The 21,262-nt window shown below is 40.0% G+C and overlaps 1 protein-coding gene across 2 annotated transcripts; it reads left to right on the plus strand.

The window, feature by feature from the left end:
• Nucleotides 1-693: 693 nt before the first annotated feature.
• PANK1 (pantothenate kinase 1) lies at nt 694-17,314 on the plus strand. 2 transcript variants are annotated; one of them, XM_053451142.1, is made up of 7 exons: nt 694-1,149; nt 7,138-7,490; nt 10,392-10,645; nt 12,045-12,221; nt 13,132-13,255; nt 16,205-16,330; nt 16,569-17,314. In XM_053451142.1, the coding sequence occupies exons 1-7, from the start codon at nt 921-923 to the stop codon at nt 16,626-16,628; spliced, it is 1,323 nt and encodes a 440-aa protein (XP_053307117.1). In that variant the 5' UTR covers nt 694-920; the 3' UTR covers nt 16,629-17,314. The 2 variants fall into 2 exon arrangements, with proteins under 2 accessions (XP_053307117.1, XP_053307118.1); XM_053451143.1 differs by lacking the exon at nt 694-1,149 and adding an exon at nt 2,413-2,595.
• The last annotated feature ends 3,948 nt before the right edge of the window (nt 17,315-21,262 follow it).

The following is a 21,262-nucleotide window of genomic DNA, read 5'->3' on the forward strand; positions in this document are numbered from 1 at the left end:
TATTGGTTGAATAAATCCATTAACGGTTTTGTTAGTACAAATATGTCCTCTAAACAGCCTCGCAATGACCGAGGATGTAGTATGCCCTGTAGAAAATCCAGTGCGTGCCGCTACCCACAGGTTCACGGTGGAGGGAACTGCGCAATGAGCCAATCCGGGCCTCCCAGAGTCATGTGATCGCCAATCACCGCGATCGCATGCATCCATGTGACAAAGCCAATGCTAATAAGCATTGGCTTTGTCTCTGTGTTCCGCCTCTCTTTTCCTTCATTTTCTGCTGAAGCCGGAGAGACAGAGCATTGTGATACGGGGTGGCTTTCCACTTTCTTGAACATGGTTGGGAAGCCGATGGATATCAGGGGACAGGGAAATAGGCCTAGAGAAGGAGGGATGGTGGTCATGGGGTAACCAGCGCATGAGGGGTATCAAGGTTGAGTGTGTTTGCACTGAGCCAACACATTGCTGATGGAGTCTTAGGGGGCATTTTATCCCACCTTTAAAGGCTACAACTGGAACATTCAGGATTATTCTGGAATATAAGCAACGTTTTTGTTCTTCTCTATGAAGGAACGGCTGCTGAGAACGGAATAAGGAGTCCTGAGAGATTGAAATGACTGAATGCTAAATTCCCCAGCTCCATGATCACCCCTCCTCGTGTTGCGCTTGTCACAGAGTGGGAGGTGCGTGACGTCACGCGGCGCTGGACAGGCTGCAGTGCGTGTGCTGGGGACGGGAGGGTGACCATGACCTCAGTGGAAGCACCACCAGTGTCACGGAACAAGTCAGCCCCGGTAGAGCGCTAACGGCCGCGGAGGAGTGGAAAAGCGAGGCTAAAGCATCCTAAGGGAGGCAGACTGCTTTGAAGGCCGCCGTGAGCACAGGAGACAAACGCCCCCTCCTGTTTCTTCTCCTTCGCAGTGATGGGGGATCGTGCGCAGCCAGATTCGGCCTCCGGCTCCCGTTTGCAAAACGGGTTTCACCCGCCACAGACCCTACAACTTAGCAACGGGGAGGTCGGCAAAAGCCAGGCCGAGTATGTGAATGGGCAAATGCGAGGGCAGCCACAGACCGACCCCCTCCACAGGGGCTCCCCGGCCAAGAAAAGCAGGATCAGGAGGAGGATGGATTCGGGCAGGAAGAACAGACCCCGTAAGTGGTCATCCGGGTGGTCCTGGCACAGGTAGACCAAATGACCCCCCCCCTATGAAGTCATTTTAATGATTGTCCTTCATAGTGACCAATGGAGGAAAACCTCAATCCGTCTGGATCTGCTCGAGCTCTTCATTCATTCTCTTCTTCGTGACGTTTCTTCACAATAAGGGGGGGGGGGGTTATGAGGAGAATGAGTGAGAGCTCTGCGGCCTAGAGGTTTGCCCCTGCAGCTAGGAACCCATCTTCAGGTGGCGTTGTAGCCGTGTTTTATCCCCAGCCACAACAGACGCCCAACTGGCACTATTTACCCACCGTTTGTATGATTGATTGTAGTCAGTTGGCTTCCACTATTCGATTGGATCAGTGCATTGGTTTTTAGAATTGCACCAGACACTTTACACTTGGCAGAATATTCACATTGTTCTTTGACGTCATGTTACATTATAGTCTTTCAGTGTGCAAGATATATGCTAAACATTGCATCACGATGATTGTATACCTGAGCACTGGTGCATTTAGTGCATGGGATGGGGAAAGGGGTTGCTCTTCTGCAGAGAACATCTAGAGGCCTCGGCAGACTCTTCCCATAATACAGACGAAGGTAGATCTAGGCAGTGTTTAATTAGATCAGATCCTCGGTGCCAGACTACGCTGCAGACTAAGGTTGCGCCATTAATACATAATATTTCTTGTACATCTTGCGCCTACGGAAAAAGCGATTTGTTTCCACCTGTCTGTTTTTTTTTAATGACATCATCCACCACAACAGATCTGTGACTGACAGCTCTGCATCACCGTTTGTAGGCGCTGCATGGGTATTGTGGGCACCGTTCATGTAAACATGGTTAAGAATCATTTGATCCGGGCCCAATTCACGTCTCACTGCCCCTTGGCGCCTTATGACTGTTTCCAAGATACCAAGAAAGTGACACAAGGCCTATCTTGAGACTGCACGGGACTTGTACAGTGGAGACATTTGTCCTCCCTCTTTTTTTCCCCCAGCCTTTCTTTCCCTGACACCATCGCGCTAGCAGAGGGTGGATTGGTGAGCGCCCAGTCAGTAGACAGCTTGAAAGCAATGCAGAGTTAAATGCCATTCTGATCCAACCAATAGGAGAAGCAGAGAGACAGGCACACCCACTGACACCACGGGAGGCTGGGCTGATGAGCAGCCAATCAAGTCACAGAGTAGTCAGGCTTTTGTGATGCCTGGTAAATACCGTGTGCAGAAGCCCAGATCACAGAGCCTTTCGCAATTTGCATGCAGGCGAATGTGTGACCTTGTTCCTAGTGATCTGAGCCAGCACACTCTTGACATGTAAAGGTGCAGCTCACATCTATCTCGGATCATTGTGATTTTTTTTTTGTTGAATGATCCCCCCCATTGAACTTTTTTTTTGTTATAACTGGACAAAATGAGGCTTTTTGACGGAAAAAAACATTGTGAGTACAATTAATTTACAGGCAATCCCTGATTGCTTTTGTACAATTCTATGCTAATTCCAGAATTGCCTGAATCTCAAATTATTGGGTATTAATTTGCTTTTTTTTTTCTTCCATGTGCACAGACTTCTTCTCTTCCGTCATATTTCTTTCTTAAAATTCAGTACCTTTCTGATTTCAACAGAGATGGAATACCCGCACCAACTGATTTTGTCTAGGTCAGCAAATTGCATTGAATATTGTGATCGGTGCGTATTTGTCCCAGAAGCAATACATGCAACTTCTATGGCACGGACAATTTAAGGGTAGATAGAAATCTCTTCAACCAGAGTACTCTTCTGTGAACAGGAAACTAATTTGCTTACATATAAGTCGCCTATTTCACTTTACCATTTGTTTAACATTGTTGAAAGCACATAGCCTGTGAGGTTATTGGTTATGAAGCTCTCTTTATGTATGTGACATGGGACAGACAATCCCAAGTTGTCTATATAGAAAGGGAGATAACAGGTATTTAACAATAAACTCAAATGTCCTTTTAAACTCAATTGATTATTCAAACATTGTCGCTGCAAAACCTTTTGATTCAAAAAGTGGATCGTGTTTTTCTGGTTTGGTGGGATATTTAAGTGTTGGCTTTGGGATGTGGTGTCGTGTGTCAGGTTTTATGGTTCTACAACTTGATATGAAATTATCGCCTCTCAGCCCAACGCCTCTTTCATTTTTGTGTACTATAGACACAGGATGATGGCTGGGATTTTTCGATTTGATCTACTGATATTGCCCCTTAAAATCTCACCTGGATGTTTTGTTTTTTTTTTACTTGTCGCAAGCCAGCAGAAATTTACAGAATTATTCTGGCTGATACAGGGAGAAAGACAGCAAGGTGTCTCTCTGTCCATAGCAAGAACCTAACATTGTTCGTAGACATTGGGCTCGCTAGCATTTAGTGTGTTGGAGCTTCTTGTTCTGTTAGAAGATACAGAGCCATCTACCTACCTTCAAAATGTTAAATGGGGCTATGAACTGGAGACTAGCTGTCCTTATTGACTGTACACACAAATCTATTAAGTATTTGCTGAAACACATATTTTGGTGATTTAGTGTTTGTTTTGAATTATCAGTTGGCCTTACTACTGAAGTACCCTCAAGCTAGAATAGGAGAACACACACTTAACAACACCCAAGGAAAAGGCCCAAGCGTAAAGTCTTGCACTTTTACTATAGAATTGCTTTACTTTATTTCTAACTAATGTCCTTCTCTGGTTAGTATCACGTTTGCATGGATACCACACTTGCATTACTATAACCTCTGTTTACTGTCACTAACCTGAGGGCACGTTCTTGTAATAGTCATTTCGCATACTTGATGTATACCTAGTGTTCTTTGGGTCATCCGATGATCTCTTACTAGAGCGCCATCCTGTATTATGACTTGATCATTGTATTTTTCTCTCTGGGTTTCATACTGATTGCATAGTTCTTATACACTCGGTCTTTGCTGTCAAGGCCACAAGACTAAAACGGCTGGTGCTTTATACAGAAATAAACTTATTTGGCTATCCATAAGTTCCTTATAAAATGTGGGTGCTTAGTTTTTGAGACAAAATGTCATCTGAGGTGTACCATATCAAAACATGGAGTCCGTTGCGTTGACTTCACAATTTAAGAATATAAGCTAATGCTTCTTCATAACCATGTGTCTGATTCTGTCTCTTTCAGCTACAGAACAAAATGTGCCAAATGCATGATTTTCATGTTCTCATCCCTGTTGCGATGATGGCATTTGATTCCAGCCAAGATTAATAGTCAAAATGCGCTAGGTCACCTGTATATATTGTTTCATTCCTTCGGGCCAAATTTGGCTGTCAAACTAAAGTTGCAACCATTAAAGCCTTATTGTTGAATATCAAACTTTAGTTTAAAGTGTCTACATAATTTGTGCTGATGTGTAAAGGGATCATTTGTTATTAAGGGGTAGCCTACCAACATATTATCTGAAAGATCTTCATCCCATCCCAAGAGAAGCTTTTAGATATCAGTTCTGTCTTGTGTACAAGTATAGAATCGTAAAAAACAACAAAGCATTCACCCTCAGACAGTGTAAACCTGCATTTTTATATCAGAATACATTTGGGATGTATAAATGATGCTATGTGCTTTTGCACTTGTATTAAATAGTCACGATTCCCAAGGTGTTCACCCAAGTGAACATGCTATCCAACAGAGCCAAGTAGCTCTACAGAGTGTTTGGGACGCAGGAGGAGATCGAGCAGCATTCGACATGTCGAGTCATTATCTGTGTTTTTAAAATAGTCTTAAACCAAATACTCAATTTGCTATGGGGCAAATACAGCGATATCGGTTTGAATGATATGTGTAACTGTGTAAGAGCCAGGTCCTTCGATCCTTTGGTTTATCTCTTATTTTGCTAGGTGGTGTCCTGTAGGAGGTCCACCTTATGAATGGCGCAGTTAGGCTTTTTGTACTGCAGCATCCTCCCTGATAAAATCTTGGGCTCGTATGGACTACATAATTAATTTAAAAGTGCTCAGCTCCACAATTGTATGCAGCCCTTCAGATGCAGAACAGTTTGTTGCAGATCAGACTTGGCCTGTTTTTTAAATAAACAGAACTCTTGTGGCGCTACTTGACCATCAAAGCTCTGTGGGGAACAGACTAAAAAAGCTCTTTCATTAAAGAATCAGCATAGTGCGGTTTTGACCAGATGACCCATGCATGGTTTGATAATCAACAAAGATTTTTAGTTGTTCAAATAAAACATAAATAATTTATTTTTCTATGTAAATTCCCCGTTGTGCCGTTTTTGTGCTGGATTGCTTGCTACTATTGAAGATCAGTGTTGTATTTTACACTATAGCTATGACATCAAACTTGATTTCCAAGGTAAGCGTCATTCTACTGCTTGCATAGAAAGTGATAAGCAACACGGAGCCATTAACTCAACTCGACTATATAAAGGATTGTATCTTAACACTTCCATGTTTTTGTTCTGGTTCCCAAGTTAGCAGTACATTGAAAAGCTTAGTGGGTTTGTCTGGCACTTGTGTTCTTGTTGATTTTCCTTGGCCTGCCTTAGAGTGACTGCTGAGAACTAATAAGGATCTTATTCTTGAGTGTTAAATTATCCTTTTAGAAACTGAGGTCTCTTTTGTGGCTGATGCCAAAACTGTTCTGAGGCCAAATAAGAAATGGGTTGGATCATGGTTTATGTCATGTTTACTTAGCATTCATTTCAATTAACCACTTGAGATCTTCGTAGGACGGCATGATATCACAACTACTGCTGGATTACTACCACAAGGTGTTATGGATTTTGAATTTGCAACTTATATTAAAGTGTCTATTTTGAGGGGGAAAATGTTTGTTGCTTTCCTGGAGCAGTTTTGTATCGGTGGACCTGCAATTCTTTTTAATTTAAAGGAAGCATTAAACAAACAGCCCAAATTGTTTGTTTGTTTTATTTAAATGCATGTTGGGGTATAGTTTGCATGGGTTCCAATGCATTTTACCACTTGCATGTTTAAGTATTGAGTTTAGACTTCAGTCTCCTTTAAGTCCTTACCTGGTAACCTCCACTTAAACCAGGGAGCATCAGTATGTAAACTTACACATGCTCCATAGAACTCCAAGTGAAGTAACTGAGGCAGCAGCCACAACATCGCTATCCAGATAGCATACATGCCATTGGCTTCTGTTACTCCCATTGACTAAAATGTGCAAGAAGAACTGCGGTATGCTTCCTGCCTTCAGTAGAGGCAGCTGAGGGAAGAGTTAAAGGAGACAGAAGACCTCCAGTAATTAAATAATTCTTGTGCCTCTCTGCATGCAGGAAAATGCCCTACAGAATGGACTCCAGTATAAATTTGAGATGAAAATAGCACTGGATTTCTCTTTTGTGATGTGCTGTAGCACTGAAGAAGAATTATTGTTCCTATATCTGCAGTACTGGTGGCCACTCTAGACAGGTCATATTTTGAAGTCCTGCCTAAATTAAGTATTTTTCCCTATAGACCTCCATTAAAGGGTCACCCTAAGCCATTCTGCAGTTCAAGGCAGTACAGTTAGTACTTGTTCTGTTTGCCTGGAAGATTGTGCTAAGGCAAGGGATCTTAAACCTATACAAATATGCAGCATTTGGAAACCATGTTTGGTATGAAAATAGACAGACAGAACAAAATTTTATGTGATACTAGTAATATACAATTTAAAAGGAATACCCAATAAAATGTTTATTTCTTTGTACATTAATTAATGCAGAATAGTGGCTTTTATTAAATTTTTTCCAGTAAACCTTGTGTGTCTGTAAGAATGCCATCATAGGCAGCCATGTGATATTTGGGTGATATACCCTCTAAAAAAAAAACAAAACACAGTGAGCAAATCTGCTTGGGTTATACTCATTTAGATCTAAAAAGATTTGTAGTAAATTATTGATATTTGGAAAAGTTCCTTTTAGTAATATGACAATATCAAAAAATAGACGTCCAATAATTGTGGTCTTAACGTTTGTCATTGCAGCGTTCCCATGGTTTGGTATGGACATTGGAGGAACCCTGGTGAAGCTGGTTTACTTTGAACCCAAAGACATTACTGCTGAAGAGGAACAAGAAGAGGTTGAAAACCTTAAAAGCATACGAAAATACTTGACATCAAACACAGCCTACGGCAAAACTGGAATCCGAGATGTTCATCTTGAATTGAAAAACTTGACCATGTGCAGCCGCAAAGGCAATTTGCACTTTATCCGCTTCCCAACATGTGCCATGCACAGGTTTATACAGATGGGCAGCGAAAAGAACTTTTCTAGCTTGCACACCACGCTATGTGCTACCGGAGGGGGAGCTTTCAAGTTCGAAGAGGACTTTAGAATGGTATGTAGGGGAAAGGGCACCATTTCACAAGTTCTTTGCAGAACAGATTTTTAGACTCCATTCGGACAAAGGTTTTCTTGTCGTTTGACATCACAAAGATGACGTGATCACAGATTTCAGGCCCAAATAATCAGGGGTTTCAGGGCCAACATGAAGACAAAAAAGGACTTTTGCAATATATTTATGTACTTATGTATAGGTATGGGTTGTTGTAAAGGAAGGGATTTATGGTGTGAACCAAATTATTTTGATACATTCGATGTCCAGTCAGGCTGTAGCTCTGTATCTTTTTTTTTTTTTGCCCCACCGCAGTTCTTGGTTCCAACAAAGAGCAAAATAGAGAGAAGTGCTTGTGTTTGGAAAAGCTTTAATAAAACTGCGGGCAGAGTAGATCTGACTTGCACCAACCGGTAGTGCGTTCTGGCAGGGTCATTGACATTGGCTTTCTGGGTATACATTTTTGAGCACAAAATACTATTTGATGATGACCATACATATAGCAGGAATTGGCAAGCTGCCATTTTTTTCTGATGAATGCAGTAACTGTCCCCTACCAAAGTAAGCATGTGCATTGTTTAATCACAAACCTGTACTAAAGGATTACCATAAATCCTTGAAAACATTACTAATGTGGTTCAATGACTTTACTTTCTTACCATAATTCTAATAACTTCTTATACTTAAATATTTCTTTAACATATAACGCCTTGTCTTAAAATGTAATTAAGGCGACAGGTTAGCGTTACCTTTCTAAAGAAGAATGCATATTAAAGTACTAGTTAAAAACAAAAAAAAAAACGCACTTACCTAAGGTAGAAACTGCTGCCGTCCTCATCAGTGGTCTAACAAATCTTGCCACTGATTGGTTGCTTGAATCATCCATTTGGGGACAGGAAAGTGCACCCATTGAAATGAATGGGAGCGCTATGCATGCACTTTCATGGGGGGTCTGGATGCTTCTCTGGGTCAACAGGGATATGAGTATGTTTTGATATACCTCAAAACATACTTACTACATAACATCACACATAAATTCACACTTTCACCATAAAATGTGCAAACGGACCTTCATGTCTATCTTGTTTTTGAAGCAGTACAGATACCCGGCACTCCTGACCCATCAGGTTCAGCGAGAAGCCGGATAGGTAAGTAACCTTCCAGTGGCAGTGACGTGGTTATATTAACACTCAAAATCACCATCTGGGCTACGTAGTAGCATTTTGTTTAGTAATTAGATATATTGCTCATTGTGATCCGAGTGGGTTTCCTCTTGCCGCTTCATGCTGTACACTTTCCTCAGTGTGTTTATTTTTTATTATTCTATTTAAAAGCAAAGGGAACATCTTTGGTTTTGAGACCTTCTCTGTGTTTTCTTTGGAATATTCTCATGGTTTTTATTTAAAGCAGGCTGAACAGCCTATCTAATAGCAGTTTGTTGCATAGCAACAAAACTGGCACGAAGGAGGAGTAAGGCACCGCTAGCTGCTTTAATGCTATTATTCCCAAGCCTCGCAAAGAAAAGATTTGGAGCAATAATTATTCAACTGAACAAAACAAAGAGTAAGCAGTTGTGCAGTAGGCCCCTCTCTATCTTGTTGTTTGGGAACAGCAGGCTGTCTGCAGCTCTGTCATCTTCCAAGCCACTGGGTCCAGTTTTCTAGTCCAGATGTAGTGGCACCAAGAGTAGCACACCTCCCAAGTGTCCCATTTTAAGATGGAAAGTCCTGCTTTTTAGGAGCAGTCCCACTTTAGCAAGGGATAGGGACCATTAGCTGGTTCAGAAGATCGAGGAACTCATCTGATCAGCCTATTGAGCAGTATAGAACCCAGTCTTGCAATGTATTGAAACAGAGCATCATTTACATTAAGTCATATCCTGAGGTTCTGCTTCAATATATCATGAGGTGGCTGGATGAGAAAGGTAGGTGGATATCCCATTGAGAACCTAAAATGTTGGGGGTTGCGAAAATAGAAAGACCAGCTTTTATATACATCTATCTACACACACACAAATATTTTGTAGATTTTCTACAAAACGGTACTTTCTGACATTTTTAGGTTATAGTCTAACAGTATTTATAGTATTTGCATGTTTAAAATTACACATGGATTATTTACAAACAAGCTATCCTATAGATTTGTGATGACATGATAATTAACTTTGCCTTTAACAATTCCTTAGTTACTTATAAACTACGTCATTTAAATCTGTAGCCATTCTTAAAGGGAAACTGTCACAGCTTTTACAGGTGTCTCAAATGGTTTCTTTTGTCAATCTATGTAATTGTTTTGGAGATATTTTGTTAAAAGTGGAAGTTGATATTGGCACCAGGATTATCTGACCACTAAACGCAGATCCTGAGATAATGACTCATGGTAGCAAAATATAATTAGTTTTATTTGGGAAAAGTAACATAAATTGCTTTAAGTAACTGTAATTTGAATATAGTTTTCCTTTTTTAAAGCGAGGGGGAGATTAACCAGGAAAATGTGAGATGGCTCTTATGTCTGATCTCTGTAGTTTAGATATTGTGTTGAATTTGTGTAATGCTGTCTTTTAATTAAAAAATTGTAAGCTGGTCATATGAAGTATGGCATATGATTTATCTCGATAACTTTATCACTTGATGAACCCACTCTTTCAGAGGTGATGGGTTGGTAAACGAAACCAATTTTCCAATTATTTTGCAGACTATAAAGTGCAAAGTCTTCATAAATTGAAATCTGACCTTCTGCTATAGGTACAGTTCTGTTATGCAACATCTCGCATGTACAAAAGTTCAAAGGGCTGTTAAATAGCTCTTTGCCCTTGTCTTTAGTAAAGCTGTATCCTCTGCTCCACTTACACTTGCTTATTCATTAACTTTTGTTTTGCGCTTTTCTTTTTCTCTTTCTTTTCAGATAGCGGACCTTCAGCTCCATAAACTGGATGAACTAGACTGTCTGATCCAAGGATTGCTTTACGTCGATTCTGTAGGATTTAACGGTGGGCCAGAATGCTACTATTTCGAAAAGCCAACAGATCCAGAGCAATGTCAGAAAAAGCCATACTGCCTTGACAATCCCTACCCAATGTTGCTGGTTAACATAGGGTCAGGTGTCAGCATACTTGCAGTGTATTCTAAAGACAACTATAAAAGAGTAACTGGGACAAGGTAAATAATGCAATAACTGCACTATTTGCTGACTTGGTTTCTTGTTTTTTTGTGTACACACCTTTGCAAGCAGGGCCTATGTTCCCTGTCTGATACTCAGTTGTTAAGGCTAAATACCATTTGAATGGCCTTGTAGGGCACTGTTGCCATTACTTTAATGAGCTCAGATTTCTCTAGAGCAGGGGTGGGCAATTAATTTTCCCATGGGGCCACATGAGAAATTGGAATGGTTTTAGAGGGCCAGACCTCTACAAACTACAAACTCCGAAGCCTTGTCCATTTTGTTAACTTATGTGCTGTTTAATAAAGTTATTCAAGCCTACGTCATTGGTAGAGGTGCTTGAATAAGTAAGGCCTGAATAACTATTAGCACAGCACAGAAGTGAACAAAATGAACAAGGCTTCGGAGTGCATACCGTATTTTTCGCTCTATAAGACGCACCTGCTGATAAGACGCACCTAGATTTTAGAGGAGAAAAAAAAGGAAAAAATATTTTGAGCTAAAAAATGGGCTAAAATATTTATTACAATAACTGAATAAGCTATGAACACAGTAAGACACACGCAGTAAGACACACACAGACACAGTAAGACACACACAGACACAGTAAGACACACACAGACACAGTGAGACACACACAGACACAGTAAGACACACACAGACACAGTAAGACACACACAGACACAGTGAGACACACACAGACACAGTAAGATACACACAGACACAGTGAGACACACACAGACACAGTAAGACACACACAGACACAGTGAGACACACACAGACACAGTAAGACACACACAGACACAGTAAGACACACACAGACACAGTGAGACACACACAGACACAGTAAGACACACACAGACACAGTGAGACACACACAGACACAGTAAGATACACACACACACAGTAAGACACACACACACAGTAAGACCTCCCTCCCTAACCCCCCTTCTCAGTATCTCCCCTCTAACTCCCTAACCCCCCCTTCTCAGTATCTCCCCTCTAACTCCCTAACCCCCCCTTCTCAGGATCTCCCCCCCCCGCCCCGGTCACTTACCTTAAACTCCTGTGTTGGAAGCGTGAGGCGTTTGTCTCGGGTGCCGGCGCTACACTGCTGATCGCCGGCGTCTGACGTCATATGCCGGCGCCCAGCGTAAAGCGCCGGCACCCGAGACAAACGCTTCCAACACAGGAGTTTAAGGTAAGTGACCGGGGCGGGGGGGGACACCGGACTCATTGGTGAGTCACCAGGACACTCTTTGCGGGCCGGTCCGAGCTATTCAGCGGGCCGGATGTGGCCCACGGGCCGTGCTTTGCCCAGGTCTGCTCTAGAGATATGAAAATCTGAAAACACAAACATCAGAAAGACTGACATGGCATGTCTTTGTGCTTCCCTAGTCTCGGTGGAGGAACATTCCTTGGTCTCTGCTGTTTGTTAACTGGATGTGAAACGTTCGAAGAGGCGCTGGAAATGGCTGCCAAAGGAGACAGCACTAACGTTGATAAACTGGTGAAAGATATCTATGGTGGTGACTACGAAAGGTTTAGCCTTCAGGGCTCTGCGGTTGCATCCAGGTATCTTGTCTTGTTACAACATTGCGGTTTCTTTTACAACGTGGTTATGTTTTTTCATAGCATAGAATACATGACATACATTTAAAACACATCATGCAGGGCCAGATGACTATTTTTTGTAGGAAAAGCCAGTGAAGTGACCTGCCCTGAACTTAAAATGCCAGATTCAGGTAGGGAGGGGTGCCATGGGAGTCCAAGATGCACCACTTACTTGGCGCTGAGAAGTTAGCAGTAGAGAGGATGGCAAGGTGGAGGTAAGGGGTGGCTGGGGGGTTGCTTGTAGGTTGTGCCAAGGGAAACTCCCCAGCTGCCCCTTAACTAGTAGCAGTAACTTGGCCTGTCTTTTAAATGAGCCATTGCAGTAACTCCAGTGTGTAAAATTGCATTATCAATACAACAGCAACCAATGGACTGGCCAGTCAGCAAGAACTTTCAATGGCTGCTATGGCAGTTGCACAATTTTTCAAACGTTGCACTTTATTCGCTTTTCACACACAATTCTTAACTTATCTGTTTTACGTTTGTCTTTAAAATACATAATGTGTGGGTGTGTAACTGTAGCATTGTTTTTGGGACACAGTGTTGCCTTTACACTGATGAATACAGACCTGATGAAAGGTTATGTTACACGATAAACACAGACGTTGGTCACATGACTGTATGTAGAGTACTACTTTCTTGAATCAGTAATAGATTGGGTGAGGATGACTGATATTAATTATACTTCCCGTTTCTACATCAGTGGTCAGTTGTCAGTATTTCTAATTGGACCAATGTACGCATTTCCATCCTTCTAAATGCCGTTTCCCCATCGTTGGATCTTGTATTTCAGCATTTGATTTCTTGTATTTTGAATAACATTTTATCAACCATTCACGTTTTTCAATTTTACTATTATTTATGTGTACAGCTTTGGTCACATGATGAGCAAAGAAAAGAGAGATTCTATTAGTAAGGAAGACTTGGCCCGGGCAACATTGGTCACCATTACAAATAATATCGGATCCATTGCTCGTATGTGTGCAGTCAATGAGGTAAGATCTCTGGCCATCACGTGTACTACATGTGCAATAACTATAGATTTTTTTTTTTTTTTTTTTTTGATACTGGATGATCAAAGAGAATGTAAAACCGCGATGTATTAAACGTTAATGTGATTGTGCAATATCCCCTCTCCCGTTCTTCTTTTCTGTATCCTTTTATGCTTCTGGAAAAAATAAATAAATAAATATTTGATAAAAAAAAAAACTATAGATTTTGACAATGCACGCCTCCCTTTTAGTTATTTTTTGTGTAGACCTATTTAAACGTTCAACGTGTTAGGTCAAAAGGAAGAGTGATTACTGCACTACATTTAAGCCAACCCTGCAACGTGCAAGTTGAACAATACTGGTTACAGGGTGGGGACGTTTTCTTTAATTGCATCAAAGATTTATTATAATCTGTGACAACTCAAAAATCCTCCTTCAACTGGAAGTGCCAGAGTGGTATAATTGGACCGACTGGTTTGATGATATAAAGTAAATGTATATAAAGACACACAAATACCCTTTAGATCTAATATTGGTAAGTTTGTTTTCCTTTAGTTTCCTAAATGTTCCTCAAACTTTTTCAAACTACATAATGCTGATTAATTATTATTTTGCAAGGGAAGTCCAGGTCTTTAAAGATCTTTTTTTCCAAATTCCAAGTTAAATGGTTAAACTTTTTATTACACCAATATTACTGTATCTGCTCGATCATAAGACAAGGTTTTTTTCAGTGCAAATGCTCTGAAAAATACCCTTCGTCTTATATTTAAATTATACCCTTCGTCTTATAATCAGACCTCAAACTGACTAAAATCCAGATTCTCCGCAGTGCTGTAGGGGACATGGATCCTCCTCTCTGGCAGCTGGTAGGTTGTCTACGCGCATCGCACAAGCTTTCACCGGCTGCCAGAGAGGAGCGTCCCCCGCAGTGCTACAGGAGACCTGAATCCTCCTCTCTGGCAGCCGGTGAACGTCTGTGCGCAGACAATCTCTGCTGCTACTCGACACTTTGGTGACTTGACCTTCCAGTGCTCAGTCATAGAAGCACCGGCGGAAGCGTCGGGTAGCAGTGGAGGTTGCGCACAGATGTGGCTGCCCCCACTTGACGCCAGGGATTCTGGAGCATGGGGACAAGTCTAGGGATGCATTAGTAAATTGGGGGGGGGGTATAAAGCATATCAGGGGGCATATTGGCAAATGGGGAATAATGCATATCTGGGGGTCAGAGTTAATATTCAAATTATGGGGGGTCGTCTTATAATCAAGCAAATACGTTATATACAAAAGTTTTGCATGGCCTTTTAATATCGCAAGTTGTCCTGTATTGCATCTTCTTTTTGTACTGTATTTTTCTATTATGGTTTAAATAATCTTAATCCATAATTTGGAGCTGTGCAGTAGTCATACATAAATAATCCAGCCAGGGATGGCCTGTCCACAAAACCCAGCCATGCAAATAAGTATAAAAAGAGTAGGTAACGTGGGTAGTCGAGTGCTTCAAAATAACAGAAGCCTTGGGCCATTGATCTCGTGTATACGCTTTTGGTGTAACAAATTACTTCGTTGATCTGTTACTTTTACATTAATTGTTTCTGCATTAATATGGCATATATTTCCTTGTCAGTTTTATAATGGTTCGGTAGCTTTCAAGATATTTAAAGAGTTTCACTAAGGTGAACGAGTCTGTCTTCATGAGCCGGCTTGGCTCAGCTTGCCTACATCATAAAAGATTGTGTTAATGTATGCTAAAAATAGGTGTGTTTCATTCAGCACACAATTACTTAACTGAGAAACTTTTTGTTAAATGTATATGTATGCAACCTGTCTGGTCTTCTGCATAGGTGTACTCAGAAAATCCTTTGTTCTGAGCTATTTGTGTTAGCTGTGCAGCTTATGGAGAATCATCTGATGTCATATAAGTGGTGTCAGCTTACTGCTTTCAGCTTCTTTACAGTGTTGCCTTGTGGCATGGAGTTCAAGCAGCATTGTACAGGGCTATCAAAGCATTAAGTACTGCAACTGGATCCTTGGGTGGTGATTTAATTTCTTTCCATGTTATTTTTAAGCGACTCTGCATTATGTTGAATATTGGGTGCCATCTCTGCCATGTCACCAGGGCTGTCTTTAATGTGGAGCAAAATGGCAGCTGCCTTGAGTCCCAACTTACCTTAGAAGTCCATGGCAGATGTTCATTGGGCCTCTTAAAAGCCGTTGTTTTGGAGGTCTGTGCACCCGCCAGCCTTGACCGCTACACAAATGCTTCCTACCTCATGGCCACATTATCTAATGCAGAATATAATGTCACATCCTGGTGCCCATTAGCAGATGGCATGCAGAGTATAAATGGTAGTGTTTGGAGGGGGGGGTGTTGGGGTGGGGGCTCCCAGTTGACGAAGCTTGCCCTGGGATACATTACCTATAAAGGTGGCCTTAAATGACACAAATGCACTGCTTTTACTGAATTTACAGGTCATTTTCTCCATTAGACACTCTTTTATTGTGAATTAATATTTTTGTGTGCCACTGCGTAATGGCAGCAAATGTGGGTTCATTGAGAACATAACTTTTATTCTCACAACAGGAACTTCTCCCATTGGTAAAGACTCTCCAGCAGGAGGATAAAGACTTAGTGCACCTAGTTTGAGGGTGACACTCCTGTAACATCTTTCTGAAGGCTGTATATTTCCCCATGCTGAGATGGTGTGTCTTGATGGCTAACCATAGCTAACACGTTCCTACAATAATACTACCTTAATTTGTTGTCAATTTTTTCCTATGCTTTTCAAGGATTCTAATGGTAATTCACACGTTGGGCTCAGTCTATTAAAGTTCTTAATTATTAATCACAGGCCTGGCAGAAGAAAAAAGTGATATAGTTATAACTGTACACAAGTTTTTCTTTTATTCAATAATCGTCATGGAATTACAATTTGTAATACTTGTATCTTGCAGAATATTGACAGAGTAGTATTTATGGGAAACTTTCTCCGTATCAACATGGTTTCTATGAAGCTGCTGTCCTATGCTATGGATTACTGGTCAAAGGGACAATTAAAGGCCCTTTTCTTGGAACATGAGGTAAAAAATATCTTTTCAATAAAACAATTTTACAGATAAATTATATTGCACTACAATATGCACTTTGTAACCTATGACATCATCATTTTAACAACAGCCTGGTTAATCGGTATTCTTGATTTAAAAATATTTAGTGAAGAATTGTAAATGTTTTGCTTGCTCTTCTGCCTCAATAATAATTGTTTTGCTTTTTGGTTTTACTATTCTCTCATGCAAAATTGTATTTCCTATATTTTAGGGTTACTTTGGTGCTGTTGGAGCACTTTTGGAGCTACTCAAGATGAATGGCGATCAGTAAAAGAAAAAAAAAAGGGGGGGTACACTATTGAGAATAATTGCCTGGCTGCTGTTTGAAGAAAAAATGTTGTTTTAACTTCTAGGAGGTACAAACTAAAGCCATTTCATATATGTGTCATACGACTTGTAAATATTTAAGATTTCTCTTAATGGACACTGGGAATCTGTATATTTTAAAAATGTGCAACATGGCCAAACACATCACAGCAATTGTTTATTTAACGCTAATTTAAAATGGTAATTCTTCATGAACCTCCACACTCAATTTTTTTAAACCTCTAACAAGACTTTCAAATGTGGGATTGCTGCTTCTTCCCTCCCGGAGGTGCGTTTGTAAATGTATTTCTTTTCTACACTACCTTCAGTTCTGGTAAGGACTGGAAACTGCCATTGAGCCATTTTGCACGAGTAACCTTTGAACCATAGCACTGATTGGTTCAGAAACAGGAAGTTCCAGTTCAAAGAAGATCATTTATTATATCAAAATGATGACATCAAGATGACAAGATGTCTTAAAACAATTGGACAAATGACGCCATTGCAGCTCTAGCACACATCGGAAGATATCAAAGTAGGGCTGAAATGTGCGAGAGTATTTGTTTCTCTCTGGTCTTGTTATACGTGCGGGCATTTTATTTATAATTTTGGTTTATTGTGATTATGCTTTTAATAGATTCAAGAACAAAATAGGTTTTAATTCCTAAACAGTGATTTGAGGTGAGTTTAAACATTTTATCGCATTGACTTGAAGGGAAACCATCTGTTTCCAGTCTGTGGAAATAGTTTTGGACGGGCCCAGACTAGCTCTGACACCCCAGGCAAGTGCCCCACAGCGCCCACATGCTGCAGCATTGTAATGTGCACACTTGTGGTTTATTGTCCTTTCAAAGCAAGAGACTATTTTACAAAGCTGAGAGCTGACGCTAAATATTGCAGAACAGACATAGCTAAGCAGTTTCCTGTCCTGACGTTTCTTCTATCTCCTTATCCCACCCTTAACACGTTAAGATGTCCGCTCCCAGAGTATGCACATAAAATTAGGTTCTAATATTTATACATTGCTTATTTTAATATGCAAACTTTATTACATATTCTTATTGGATGTACTGAACTTTAAATGATAGGTTTTGGGTATGGGATACATAATATATATTACGAAAGGTTGACTCCAGCTAGTATCTTCTTCAAGGTGTGAGCTGGCAGTGAGGCTTTCCTTTAACTACACATTTAGCAGGGCCTTTTCATAGACACTTTTTGCTTTGTCCCTTCTTTAAGTTAGTTCAGTGAGATCAAAATATGTCATCAAAGCCTCTCACCAATTCACTCTTTAGTGAATAAACCCAATAACTTTATGCTCCATCTTATTCCACTAAGCATTACATATTCTAAGCATCCTTAAGCATCATCAAGCCTAAAGGGACAGAGCTGATTTGTTCTGCATAGTACTTTATTGAAAATACAGAGCCGTGTGGGCGATAGCATAAATCTAAAGGGACATTTAAATGTGATTATTTTTGATAACTACACTCTAACACATATGTAACTTTTCTTTTGGACCAGACTGATTTTGCTCCCATTGTTCTGCTGCATACGGCTAATGGCACTTTTGTTAATAATTTAGTACTTGCCTGATCACGTGTTAATGTTAAAGAATATCGTTGTCTGTATTCTAAGAGCCTGTACCAGGACTGGACTATATTTTACCGCAAAGACCTTGACAGCGTTCGGTCCACCAGAACAGATGTGAATTGTACTGCCACTGCTGTGGAGAGTCAGAGGAACTAGGCCGTCATACTGAATTTTACAAAAATCCCCTTAATTGTAACTTCATACGGTTAGAAGAAAAGGGGAAAGTTACGTTTAAAAAAAAATAGCTGAAAAATCAAACCGCTCTGTCAACGCATGAAACTGAAACATAAAATGCAGTAGCTAATGTTTTAACCTATATACTTGTTTCTCTTGGCTTAAGTGTGGGCATTTTGTATGGTAAACGCTATGTTTAAAGACTGTGCCTTAAATATAGCTTATCTCATTGACCCATTTTAGATTTGCTCTGAGGGTAAGTTGAACATGTTCATGGCGTGTTGTGCAAGCACATAATATTTCTTTAAACTGGTTTGTACCCATGATGGACTGGCCATTTCGCACATTGGGCAAACACCCGCTATGAAACTGTCCACACCATGAAACTGTAGTGTGTGGCCGTGCATATACAGCGGTCGGCCATGTACACACCCATGTCATCAGGACATATCACCCAAAGTGCCAGGGCCGACTCGTGATCGCCAGTTCAGCCCTGCAGGTTAGCATAAGAATTACTTGGCATAATAATGGAGTACTTTTGATATGGAGTAGGTTTCAACCAAGAGAAAGGTATTTAATAAAACATAATATATCATGGGCAGGAGGCAACATCAGCTTTTGCACTTGGAGCCAGTAATCGAGAATCAATACTTCTTCCCACCCCCTTATACAAATTTTTTTCTTGTAGCCTTGATACTCAAATGCCTATACTACTTTTTCCATATTTTTCTAATAACGTGATGATTCTCCTGATTTTGCCACAGAACTATAGTAGCTGATTACTGAATATCCAGGGGTAGTAGTAACTGCCCGCTACTCATCCAATCTTGTGCACAGCTAGCCCTGCATTCCCATATTGAGATTAAACAGTACTGCAAGATCCCTGGAAAATTCCCTGATGCATAAAGCAGAACATAAAGAAAAATACTTTCTATCTCCTGTTAAAAACACAAATTGAGTCCTGCACCAGATCTTTAACACCTTTAGTAAATGTACACACGATACTGTTAACGGGTGCAAATGCATGCAGGTCAGTAACGTATGATCAAGCGTAAGCGTTTTGCTCCAAGACAGCTAGGCGATTTTTTTTTTATTATTATTATTATTTTTTTTTTTAATTATTTAAAAAAATGGCTGCTAAATTACTTGTTATATCAACATGATGTAATCTGTGAATTGGCTTACCGCATATGATCGAGCCATTGATACAGGAGACCATTTTATGTTGGAAACTAATGTGATATACCCATGGCAACTAAGAAGAATTGCATTGTAAATTATATGGAATTCAAATTCTTTCCAATTGCAAATAGTATCTTAATATTGTTAAAAAAGAAAAAAATGAATCAGGCCTAGACAAATCCCTGGAGCTTTTGCTCCCAAAATTGCAGTTCTATGGGGATACCTTCTTGTCCTGGCTCCTAGACTTGATTGTTCAACATAATTTTATTCTTGAAAACACTTGAAAAGGTTTGTTTAAATATTATCCATATTTAAGCTGTCCAAATTGTAACTGATCCAGAAGATTTTCTTTTTTTAATTCATGTTTGTTTTAGCTATCTGACGATACAGATTTAATTATCCCCTTTAATTTTTTTATATTTGTTCTTTTGTATTTTTCTTTAAAGTGTATTATGATTCTAAAAGTTTTAAATTCCATACATTTTTACTTGTGTGCGTGTGATTTTCTAAGAAAATATCTAGCCATACTTTGTATACTTTTTTCCCGCATAATATTGATGAAGCGTGGTGGGGGGAGGGGGCGACCAGTCTAGCGGTTGTTACGTTGAATGTTGTCATCAAGCTACTGTAGGAACAAATACAAAGGAATTCTAACTTTTGGGTACATTGTTGTAAATATACTTATAATATGCTTGTCTTATTTTTGTTTTCTTTAAAATCATTAATACGTGTTTGAAAATGTCTGCCTGAAATAAAACTTACCTATTATTCAGTTGTCCTAAAACCTATTATTCAGTAATCTGAAAATATATAATACAGAAGTATGACTACAAATAAAAATTATTAGAAAATGGGTTTTTTTGCAAGACCTCAGAGGAAAAACTTATTTAGGGAAGAAAAACAGAAAATGTTTAGAAAAGAGGCGGAATTTTAGATAGCTAATGGTTAGTACACCGCCCTTAAGTATTCACTAACTATCATGAACAGGCACAAAAATGTTCACTTTTTTGTGTTTTGACTTTCACATCTATTTTCAGACCAAGTCAGCTATAGGTATAACTAAGAATGCCTGCTTCACCTCTTGGTCATAGTCCTTGTAATAATCTGTGCAATCAGTTCTTCATTGACTTAACGCAACAAAGTTATGTGTGTGTGCATGTTGTCCAAGAAGGAGAATCGGTTATCTCCTTTATGCACTTCAAGAAAGTTCTATCTGGTGCCGCCATGTCAACATTTACCCACATCTCTTTATCTTCCTTAACAAGGGCAGGATAGTGAACCGAGACAGTTTTACTGTACACAAGGCAGAGAATCTAGAAACACAGTTTATTCAATACACTGTGATAAGAATTACAGGTGATAAAAACTAAAGTAACTTGGCCAAAGGTCATGTTCACCTAGCGGAATCCTCCACATACCTCGTTCGTGACAGTAAGGCTTGCAGTGAATTCCCTGCCTTATGTACAAGTGGCTGTGTGTGAGATGTTTTAATATTTCGGTCACTGATAATTTAATATTAAAGAATATAATTTTATATGTAGTCCTATACCAGGACTAGACTATATTTTACCCCACAGACCATGGTAGTTGACAAGCTACCCTCGGTCCACCAGAACAATTTGTGAATTGTGCTGCAATGGATGGGGAAGA

The sequence above is a fragment of the Spea bombifrons genome, chromosome 11 (genome assembly GCF_027358695.1).
Source record: "Spea bombifrons isolate aSpeBom1 chromosome 11, aSpeBom1.2.pri, whole genome shotgun sequence".
NCBI lineage: Eukaryota > Metazoa > Chordata > Amphibia > Anura > Pelobatidae > Spea > Spea bombifrons.